Here is a 12,230-nt window from a genome sequence, read left to right on the forward strand (position 1 = left end):
GCAGAAATGAGATGTGAAACGAGCTAACAGATGACCAGCTAAACTGGGGCTTCAAACTCCAAACAATTTAACTCCAATCACTTTCTTAATGAGAAGCTAATTCTTGCTGTTAATTAAACCCGTTATTTAATTCCATGGCTTGTTGCTGCTCTCATTCTGCCACAACACACATTTCAAAAACTGTTGTTTTTCTGTTCTTTCTAAGAGCACCGTCAAAATGTTTTGGTGACCTGAGAGATCAACCTTACCAAGACCATCACCTCTCTTTAATTTCAGATATCTCTCTTTAATTTCAGATATTGTGTAATGGGCACAGGGGAGCTGGTCATGTGGTGGCTTGTTTTGTGTCTCATTATTGTTTGGCAGCTAATTAAAGAAAAGGAAACAACTGTGGGGCCTGAGTCAAGTTAATTAAAAGAAGTAATCAGCAGCAAAAACTGGTCACTAATTAAGAAGATGGTAAGAATGAAAACCTGCAGCTACTGCGGCACTCGAGGCCTGGAGTTCGCCACCCCTGATCTGTGGAGAACTTACTTTAAGTTGTTGTCAGAGCGAAAGAGAAGGCGATAAAGCAAACTTGCATTGAATCATTTTTATTTTTGTGTGTGTAGGTGGTGGTAGCATTAACAGTTGTAGCATGCCAGTTTCCACATTTATCATTTCACTACCTCCTGGGGCCTGTCAGTATGAGGAGTATATAGAAATTGGCTATATGGCCTCTTGCTGTGTGTAGCTCCTCTGTGCATGACATTTTAGGAATATATTTTAAATGATACTACAATTATGATTTAAATGTAAAAATAAAGTGCAGGTTTGGTTAATTAGTAACTGTCCTCTGGTCCTTTGTGAGTAATCGATTTAAGTGTTCTCTTTGACAGACTTGCACGCTATCAGAGGCTGTTTTCCTTGCTGTCAGCCTAGGCACTGGCACATTTTTATACTATTAGTTTGAGGCAAGATGGAAGAGTTATGGATTGATTGACAAACCTGCTAACACAGCACCATATGCTAGCTGCTTTTAGGTGAATACTTTGGATGCCTGTTCACAAATAAATCCCGTACTCAGAAGTTATGTACACTGCAGAGGGTATACAAAAGAAAATTGCAGACATTGAAAGCAAAGTTGTGGCTATTATGTAGTTAAAACGTTTGTTAATTTTCAGTTTGCTTTTACTAATGGAATATAAGTACATTAAAATCTACTAAATATAAATATTTTAAGTGCTTATATTGAAAGGGACCACATTCACACCATACACACTCTTCATCAACAAAGGGATAATTTTGTATTAGACCTGCAGTGTGAGCTCTGTGAACAAATACTGCTTTCATAGTTTATTACACACAATCAAGTGTAGTTGCCTGTTTTTTCTTTCTTTCCTTTATTCTAGGCTGTGCCTTAATTTTATAAATAAAAAACACCAAAAACTGTTACTACACTTAAATTCCGCTTTGTAAGCAGTCAGTATGATCCACAAACATCCTACAATTAAAAAGTGACTACCAACTATGTTGGACCAATTATTGTGGCTAAATATGTGATAAGAGCAGTGAGGCAGTAGTGCCAACCAGTGTGCCACCATGCCTCAAACATCAAAGATGCAGACAGAAGAATAACCACAAACAAACACAGCAAATGGCCACAAACTAGCAGTAAGTTAATAAAATATAGATAATTGCACTCAGAGTTCCAATCTTGGGGTCTACATTGGCTGTGCCATGAAGCCCGTGGTGTGGGATTGGCTCATTCTGTTGTTTGAAGTCATTGCTCCAAGTGCAGCTTTTTTTGTTTTTGATCTCTGTGCAGATGCTTTACACCTTTTTCTCCCATCAAGAAGAAACACCTTGTTAACAATAATAAATCTTTCATTATTATTATTACTTCACAGGGTCTCCTTCTGATTTGAAGAGGGAGAGGGCTTCTTTAAGACTTGTTTTGAGATCATAGCTGAGCACAGGGCTAATTATGCATGCCAATTAGCCATGTGGTGCTGGAGAGAATTCACATACATCACTGTTGTACATTTGGTGGCAGGACTCATAGTCAGCCAATGTCATGAGGACTTCCATCCCAGGGTACATTACCCAGTAAAGCAGATCCAGACCAATTGTAAAGTGGACAAGCGTGAACGTTCTGTGCATGGCTGCTACAGCTCTGTAATGTCACGCTGGCCTTGTAAAGTGTCATTAGTGCTGGAAAAAAAAAGCTGGCTGCACCATGAATTTGTTGGAAAATATTTGATGTACAATGTCACTGGCAAACACAGTGTATCCTCAAAAAAATAATAATGTGTTGCTGAAATGCAAGAAAAAGTAGCGAGGGAGTTTAAAAAAAGAGTGTTGCATTCACAAGATTATCCATAAATCCTAAACTTGTTTTCTCCTCAGCAGGGTCACTGGGTATAATCAAGATTATTAACGTGGCATTGTTGTCCATGCTTCAGTCTTTTTGTGATATTTTCAAGATTTTTTGCAGCATTCATGTCAGCTTAGATTGACTGAAACGAATTATGTACTTATGTGATGCACATTTTCCTGCCGTGTGGGCAGCTTATTTTGGAAGTGTACCTGCAGTTCGCATTTCTGTAACTGAGGTAAGTTAATCTAAGGAAACTTGTTAGTATAAATATATAACAAATATAACATCATGTAAGCATAAATTTTGTTGTCACTATAATTTAAAATATGCTGTTTTTAAATTAAACAGTTTTAAGTTTTCAGTAGATCTTGTAGCCATGTCTTGATACCTTATGAAATAAGGGTCAAAAACTGAGAAGTACGTTTCAGGCATATCTCTGTTTTCCAATTTGCATTTTCAGTTTAAACACCAAAATGAAATGGAGTTCTGTTTAAAAGCAGTCTCTCCTAAAATGAAGTAACAATATTTAAAGTGCCTGACAGGTAACTTTGTCTTGAGAACACATGGAACATTTCAACACCTAGCTGCAGCTTCATACTTGGTTTCATGCACTATACTGCTATTTCATTTACACTAACATTTAACACATTCAGTTTGAAAAGTAGTTCTGAGAGAGCTTTTTAGCCTTTTTATATTTATAACTTGAACTTGCTTTGAGCAAATTCCTTTTAGCAAGCAGATGAAGATGAATACTTCTTGCAACCTGAACAATTTCTAAAGCAGTGGTTGGTTCTTTCCAAAGCAGAGCTTGGTGTTGCTAAGCCAATAGCACACTGCACTGACCCTGCTGAACACAGCGACATAATTATAATGGCTTCAATCACTGACACCGTTTGTTCATGCAGCAAGAGCCACTTTTGTGTAATTAGGTGATGAGGCAAGATTAGCTATGGAAGCAACCTGAAACCACTATTTTTGGTATACTGAAGTGTGAGCCACAATTTAAATTGTATTTTTCAGTTTCCTTTATACTGTATCAGAATTATATAATGTAAATTTTTTGATTTAAAATGGAAAATCTACTGCAGTGCAATCTGAGTGAGCATTCGGGAATTTAAATATTCTTTCCTTATTGTTTGTTATGTTTTAGAGACCATATGTTTGAAATCATCAAGAAGCTGAAGTTGGTAAAATTATATTTCAGGCAATCTCCTCTTGTTAAACTGTACACCGAGTTGTGCCACTCATAAAATTGTACAAATTCATCTACTCATTTGCAGGCTTGCTTAATGTAATAATCAGTTTAAGGTGGTGAGGGGCTAGAGCCTCTCCCTCCAGCACTGGGTACAAACCAGGATTCATACTAGGAGGGGAACAAGTGAAAATATCAAAGTGGTTTCTCCATGATTTCTTATCTGTAGGATATCTTCTGGCTGCCAAAGGGCAAGTCTTCACATTGCTAAAATGAAATACTGTTTCTGGATGCTCATTTTGAGAAATGGCAGCACCTTGTGATGCTTACTCAGTGTCTCCTACTGTGATCAGCTCCTTCAAATTCTTTGTTGATGGTGATTTGTTTGCCTTTTTTTTTTTTTTAATAATTTTATTAATTTTATTGTAATCCTTCATACAAATCAATCAATTTTTATAAAAAAATAGGATTGAAAAACAAGTCGACCCCCACCCCTGAGAAAGAGAGCATAGCCAAATGGTAAAACTTAAAACTTGTAAAGATACCTAAATTGATGAGTTTAATAGGTCAGTAGAGATGAATGGAGAAGAAAAAGAAATGCAGAGATAATTGCTTCCTCTGTGCTTTAAGCGCTTATTCTAAAATTTTATTGATTATATCCTGCCAGGTTTTAAAAAAAAAATTCTGTACAGATCCTCTAACTGAATATTTGATTTTTTCCAATTTCAAATAGTGTAAAACATTGGTTACCCACTGACTTAAGAGGAGAGTTAGGATTCTTCCAGTTTAGCAAAATAAGTCTGTGTGCCAAAAGTGTAGTGAATGCAATCACAGTTTGTTTGTCCTTCTCCACTTTAAACTCCTCTGGAAGAACACCAAACACAGCAGTTAATGGGTTAGGAGGGATTGTGACACCAAGGCTGTCTGAAAGGCACTTAAAAATGTTGGTCCAAAATGATGTTAATTTGGCGCAGGCCCAAAACATGTGACCCAGTGAGGCTGGGACTTGATTGCATTGTTTGCAGGTTGGATCTTGCCCTGGAAACATTTTGGACAGTTTTAAGTGAGACAGATGTGCTCGATATATAACTTTGAGTTGAATAATTATATGCTTTGCGCATATGGAGCTCGAGTGAAGTCTCTGCATTGCTACTTTCCACTCCCTTTCTGATATATTGATTAAGAGATCTGTTTCCCATTGTCCTCTTGGATCTTTGAAAGGGAGGGACTGTAAAATAATTTTATATATTGCAGAAATGGTGTCGATAAGTCCTTGAAATTGAGCAATATTTTTTCCAGCATGGACGAGGGTGCAAGATGAGGAAAATCGGGCAGGTTCTGTTTAACAAAGTTCCTAATTTGAAGATAGTGAAAGAAATGTGTAGCTGGAAAGTTAAATTTGAAATGTAATTGTTCTTAGGATGCAAAGATGTTGTCTATATAAAGATCTCTAAGCAATTTAATCCCAAATTTTTTCCAGATATTAAAAACTGCATATATTTGCGAGGGTTGAAAGAGGTGGTTCTCTTGCAGAGGTGCCACAGATAAAAGCTTCTCCATCTTAAAATGCTTTCAACATTGGTTCTATATTCTGAGTGAGTGAAGCACAATTGGGTTATTAGTATATTGCCAGTACCTTGCATTTATTGGGGCACAAAGCAGGGAATATAAAGAAGTACTGCAGGATTTTACTTCTATTGTGACCAGGCCTGTGTATGTTCATTTATTTGTGTCCAGGTTTTTATAGCTTGTATGCTTGCTGCCCAGTAATAAAACTGAAAGTTAGGTAGAGCCACGCCACCTTCTGCCTTAGGTCTTTGTAGGGTCACTCTTTGGATACATGGATGTTTCGAGTTCCAAAAAATGAGGTTATTGTTGAATCTAATTACTTAAAAAATGATTTACTGATGTATATTGGAATGTTTTGAAATAAAAAAAAGCTTAGGAAGAATATTCATCTTAACAACGTTAATTCTTCCAGCTAGAGTGAGATGAAGGGTTGACCATCTATGCAAGTCTTGCTTAATTTTTTCCATTCAGACGGCAAAATTTTGTTGATAAAGAGCTTTGTGTTTACTTGTGATGTTTACCCCTAGATATTTAAACTGATCTGCAATGATAAAAGGTAGGGTGTCTAATCTAATATTATATGCTTGAGAATTCACTGGAAAGAGTACAGTGGAACCTCGGTTCATGACCATAATTTGTTCTAAAACTCTGGTCGTAAACCGATTGGTCGTGAACCGAAGCAATTTCCCCCATAGGACTGTATGTAAATACAATTAATCCGTTCCAGACCATACGAACTGTATGTAAATATATATTTATTTTTTAAGTTTTTAAGCACAAATATAGTTAATCAAACCATAGAATGCACAGCGTAATAGTAAACTAAATGTAAAAACATTGAATAACACTGAGAAAACCTTGAACAACAGAGAAAACTAACACTGCAATAGTTCGCCATAGCGCTACCAACCGCTGGCTAAAAACACTTTTTTTTTTTTTTTTAATGAGTTTTAAGCACAGGGAAAAAAATGAACATTTGAAAAAATCCGTAATTTAATAAACCACCAAGAAAAGTAACATTGCAACAATGCACGCTACGAACCGATCGCTGTAAACAGAAGTGAAAACAAAATCAAGCCCAGTGCATTCTTTAACTGCCTTCCTATCTTATGCGTCCAGCTCTCTCTCTCGCGCTGCCTGTGTGTGTGCGTCTCTCTCTCTCGCGCTGCCTGTGTGTGTGCGTCTCTCTCTCTCGCGCTGCCTGTGTGTGTGTGTCTCTCTCGCGCTGCCTGTGTGTGTGTGTCTCTCTCGCGCTGCCTGTGTGTGTGTGTCTCTCTCGCGCTGCCTGTGTGTGTGTGTGTCTCTCTCTCTCTTGCTCGCTGCATAGGAAATGCACAGGGAGAGACTGAACATGTACAAACTGAAAGGGAAACTGGCTTATTCGTATACCGAGTGTGTGGTCGTGAACTGAGGCAAAAAGTTTGGCAAACTTTTTGGTCGTAAACCGATTTGTATGTGTACCGAGACGTTTGTGAACCGAGGTTCCACTGTACACTTTTATTCAGATTAATTCTGAGACCAGAGAAATTTTGAAATCCTGTAAGTGCTGTTAAGACTGCAGGCACAGAATTTTGTGGGTCTGATATATACAGTGCCATATCATCTTCATATAGAGAAATTTTTTGTTCCAGTCCTTCTCTGATAATCCCATTTATCTAATCAGCATTTCGACAGTGAACCGCCAGTGGTTCAATGGTGATTGCAAATAGCAGTGGTAATAAGGGGCATCCTTGTCTGGTACCACGTTCTAGTTTAAAGTAGTTTGAACAAATGTTGTTAATACAAACTGAAGCTTCTGGATTTGTATACAGTAGTTTGATCCATGCACAAATGTTTGGGCCAAACCCAAATTTCTCTGAATGGAAATACCTTTTCATTACATTAATCATGTCAAATGCTTTTTCTGCATCCAATGATGATATTATTTCTGGGGTGTTTGACTTTGTTGGTGAGTACTGTATATTACATTAAACAGGTGTCGAAGATTGGAGGATAAGTGTCAACCCTTGATAAATCCAGTTTGATCTTGTAATATTACTGAAGGCAGCACTTTCTCCATCCTTCTAGGTATGATTTTTGAGAGTATCTTGACATCATTATTCAGAAGTGAAATTGGTCTGTATGATGCACATTGTAATAAGTCCTTATTTTGTTTAGGAAAGACAGTGTTTATTGCTTGGCGAAAAGTTTGAGGTAGAATTTGATTGTCTCTAGCTTCTGTAAATGTTGTTAATAGGAGGGAAGCTAGCTGAACGGAGAATTTCTTATAAAATTCTGCAGGGTAGCCATCAGGGCCTGCTGCTTTCCCGCCTTGAAGTGACTTTATAGCTTCTAGTAATTCTGATAGCTCCAGAGGTTTATCCAGTTCCTCCACACTAAAAGTATCTATTTGTGGTAACTGTAATGTATCCAGAAATGCATTAGATTGTGTGTTGTCTTCTTTAAACTCAGTAGAATGTAAGGATTTAAAGTAGTCTCTAATGTGTGCTTTATATTTTTATGGTCAATGATTTCGTCTCCGTTTTGGTGATTACTGGGATTGCATTGCGAACTTCTTGCTTGTGGATTTGTTGAGTTAAAAGCTTATTAGCTTTCTCTCCGTGTTCATAGTAATGATGTCTGGATTTATAAATTAGTTGTTCAGTTTCTTTAGTTGTCAAGAGGTTGAGTTCTGAATGCAGAGCCTGCCTTTTCCTATGTAGAGCCTCGCTTGGAAGCCTGGCATGTTCTTCATCTATTCTAGTAATTTCGCTTTTTAGTTCTGATACTTTCTTGGTTTCTAATTTATTCCTGTGGGAAAGATATGAAATAATCTGACCTCTTAAGAAGGCCTTTAGAGTTCCCTGCAAAAACCTCTGAGGATTTATTTGTCTCTAGGAAGAAACTGATTTGTTTGGATATAAATTCTGTACAGTTCTCGTTTGCTAATAGAAGCGGGTTAAGATGCCATCTACGAGGTGCATGGTCGGAAATAACAATAGCATCGTACTTGCAAGATTTAATCGTAGGCAAGAAATTATTATCTATAAAGAAATAATCTATTCTTGAGTAGCAGTGATGTACTGGTGAGTAGAAAGAATATGTTCTTGAGTTTTGGTTTAGAAACCTCCAGGGGTCTGATAAGTTGTGGTCAGTTACAAACTGTGTAATTATCTTTACAGTGTTAGATGTCATCCCCCCTGTGACAGGAGTCCTATCTAAGAGTGGATTTAAAACACAATTAAAATCCCCAGCCATTATAATTTTATGAGTGTTCACATTGGGAATGGATGCAAATACGTTTTGTATGAATTCTTTATCCTTATCATCGACATTAGGTGCATAAACATTTATCAAAATCATTTTACAGTTAAATAAGTTGCCCATGACCATCACATGTCTTCCTTGTTTGCTTTTACGTGTTGTACAGAAAAATACACTGAAGCAAATGAATTAAATGAATTTTTCTCTGCTGAAACTCCCAGCAATGTGTGGTATGGAGTTGAATTTTTAATTACATTAGTCTTTTTGGTACATTCTTACAAATAAAAAATTAACATATTAAAAGTGAGACAGTGTGTTTGATACTACAGTGGCACTGCTTAGATGTTTTTAAAAAAGCTAGATCAGTCTTCTCATCAAATTAAATATAAGTTGATTAATTTATCTGTTTAAGTGCCAAAAGCTGTGATAATTTACATTTTTAGGCTTTCTGCATTTGTTTTTACCTGAGTAAGCTTCATAGTTAGTGTTTTACACCACCAAATTTAGTTTTAGCCTTCACAACACAGGTATTGGATCACCTTGCCTCTTTACGATGAAGATGCTCATTTTGCTGAATGACTTGTAACTGTAAGCATTTTAATTTGTTACAGGGTGTACCTCAGCTACCATGCGCCAAAGCTTTATATAATTATGATGGCAAGGAGCCTGGAGATCTCAAGTTCAACAAGGGGGACATCATTATACTCCGGCGGCAAGTAGATGAAAACTGGTACCATGGAGAACTCAACAATGTTCATGGCTTTTTTCCCACTAATTTTGTTCAGATCATCAAACCCTTACCTCAGCCACCACCACAGTGTAAAGCCCTCTATGACTTTGAAGTGAAAGACAAAGAAGCAGATAAGGATTGTTTGCCTTTTTTAAAGGTATGTGTGCATTTGTGTCTTGAATTAAAATGTCTCCCTTATTGAAGTATCTTTTTTCAGATAAGAGGATGGAGCCACCCAGGGTAAGATTTTACAGACTTATATAAACCTTTGTGGTGCTGGACAACCCTTCTTGAATTAGACAGATATTGACCTTTGTCCTGTAGCCTCACAAAGTAAGCTCTGTTTACTAAGACACAAATTGGTCCAAATTGGTAGAAATGAAAACTGGTGTTGTCTAGTCTGGATTTAAAAAAAAAAACAACACAAAGGTCTTTTTGTGTCACTGTTTCTGATGGTTCTTATCAGGTCAGTTTAGGAAATGCATGCTTTGATAATTTACTGGACACACAATTTTTCTGTCTTGGCATCAGTCTTGGAGTGTTTAATAAATTAGCAAAGGGTGTTGAAGTCATTGGCACAGTTTTTAAACAACTGAAGAACTGCATGAATACTGAGATTTAGAAACCTGGAAACTGATGCTTAGTATAATTTTAATCTCTTGCAATCCCTACCTGCTTCTCTATATAAACTAACAATGAGGAAGTTATGGTTTTATAATCCTGTTGTTTACTAATTTATTTCTTAAAAGGATGATATACTGACAGTTATTCGACGAGTGGATGAAAACTGGGCAGAAGGAATGCTGGGTGATAAGATTGGAATTTTTCCCATCTCATATGTTGAAGTAAGTGAACACATGAACACTTTTAAAAGTTTTTGCTACAAGAGATGCATCTGTAAATGAATTAGGAAGCTGTGACAGTGAATAAATCCTACCAAAAATGTTAAAATTATTTTCTTATACTCAGCCATTCCGTTGTATAAATACATTTATTCTGTATAGTCAAACTATTTACTTCTACACACTTTACCCTGCCAAGAAAATTACTTCTGCTCATATTGTAGGCAGGATTTAAACAGTCTCCCACAGCTTCTCTATTACTAAAAGGCAACAAATTGCATTGCAATAATTCCAGAGCGTCTTTAAACCTACACTTCATGCTGATTGCTGTCTATTTTTAATAGTGGTTAATATGTTTGGTGATTTCTTTTTCTCAGACATCTACTTAGTTAAATTGCCTTTCTCACTGACATTCAGACAGTGCTGTCTTTTTAATTATGCTTTAGCTTAAACAATAGCACATTACAAGTGTAATCCAACTGGTTAGTTGAAGGGAGCATTTTTTAAAATTCCTTAATGAATATAGGGACCAATGTTCTTCTTGGCGGCACGGTGGCGCAGTGGGTAGCGCTGCTGCCTCGCAGTTGGGAGATCTGGGGACCTGGGTTCGATTCCCGGGTCCTCCCTGCGTGGAGTTTGCATGTTCTCCCCGTGTCTGCGTGGGTTTCCTCCGGGCGCTCCGGTTTCCTCCCACAGTCCAAAGACATGCAGGTTAGGTGGATTGGCGATTCTAAATTGGCCCTAGTGTGTGCTTGGTGTGTGGATGTGTTTGTGTGTGTCCTGCGGTGGGTTGGCACCCTGCCCGGGATTGGTTCCTGCCTTGTGCCCTGTGTTGGCTGGGATTGGCTCCAGCAGACCCCCGTGACCCTGTGTTCGGATTCAGCGGGTTGGAAAATGGATGGATGGGTGGATGGATGTTCTTCTTTATGTTTCTTATGTTGACTGACCAAACATTTCTTTCCCTCCCACTTTTTCAAATGAGGATGACAATGGGTCAAAATGCACTACACAAGTTTTGGCTGAAGCTGAAAATTATACTTGTTCACAGTCTAGTCCTGCATTTCAGTCTTTAGTGTGAATGATATGCACACAGCCTTGGCAGGATATTTATTAGAACATAGAGGAAGAAAATGAAGTGTGCAGTCTAAAATGAAACTGGCACAAAAATAAGAAAATCAGAATTACATGGTTCAGAGTAGCATTAAAAGCTTCAAGAACTCCAGCTGGTAAACGGATACACACTTTAAACCACCATAAGGAGGATGTCTTAATCCCACTAATTACCACGTAAAATATAAATTTATTTTTATAGCAGATCAACATTTGTTTACTCTTCTGAACTAATGTCTAATAACTGCTCAAAGTAGAGAAAAGCCAAGCAAAATGACACCTTTTATTGGCTAACTAAACTAAACTAAAAGGTGTCATTTTGCTTGGCTTTTCTCTACATTCATAATGGCTAACACAATACAACACCCTTGCTCAAAGTACAAAGCCAAACCATCAGTTTCAACCATGAGTTTGATTAAACATGTCTGAGCTTTGCATTGGGTGGTATCCATTGACTGGTGTGACACCTCAACTACTATGGGTCACAGAATGAATGGACAGTTTCATAAAGCACTGTTACTTTCATCACAAAGTGTTCTTTATGGTCAAACTATAGCTCTTTACAATAAACAGAAATGCTACACAGAGTATTTCAAATCTGAATGCAGTTATATAGCAAAAAAGGAATGTTTTTCTCTTAAGTGTTTTATTAAACCAAATAGTGCATAATTAATCTACACAGGTGTAAATGGAAACATGTTAGATGGAGAACTGCTGAGTCCTTTGTCGTTTGCATCTTATTCCTCATAAGGAGCCATTAAAAACACTTAATGCAGCTACTTAAGGATTGGTTTATACTTCCAGCTCAGAAAACGTACATGCTTGCGCGCGCATCATGGCTGCTACGCGTTCCCAGGGTTCATTTGACGCACGTTCCCAGGGTTCATTTGACGCGTTCTCTGAGCAGGTCCTCAAAAATTAACACGATGCATGCGCAAATTACAGTACCAGCAAAGAATTGGGGGGTATAGTGTGTTCAAATTGGAATGTGACATTAACTTGTGATTGCAAGCCGCTTTGCAGATCCTACAGGATCAATGTGCGTGCTTCGATGTTTGATGTGGTGAAGCAAAATGCTGGCATACAAATGTATTCATGGTGCTTTTATATTCAAGTGTCACATATTTCCCATCGTAATGATGAGATACATTTTAAAGGTCTCTCATACCATCTTCTATGCCAGGC

The 12,230-nt window shown here is 37.5% G+C and overlaps 1 protein-coding gene across 1 annotated transcript in view; it reads left to right on the top strand.

The window, feature by feature from the left end:
• The window catches only part of sh3rf1 (SH3 domain containing ring finger 1), a 220,052-nt gene that overhangs the window by 168,821 nt on the left and 39,001 nt on the right, over positions 1–12,230 (top strand). The window contains exons 3-4 of the mRNA XM_028802191.2: positions 8,975–9,250; positions 9,843–9,938. Coding sequence (XP_028658024.2) covers positions 8,975–9,250; positions 9,843–9,938 — 372 coding nt within the window. The remainder of the gene's footprint in view (positions 1–8,974; positions 9,251–9,842; positions 9,939–12,230) is intronic.

The sequence above is a fragment of the Erpetoichthys calabaricus genome, chromosome 5, assembly GCF_900747795.2.
Source record: "Erpetoichthys calabaricus chromosome 5, fErpCal1.3, whole genome shotgun sequence".
Classification (NCBI taxonomy): Eukaryota; Metazoa; Chordata; class Cladistia; order Polypteriformes; family Polypteridae; genus Erpetoichthys; species Erpetoichthys calabaricus.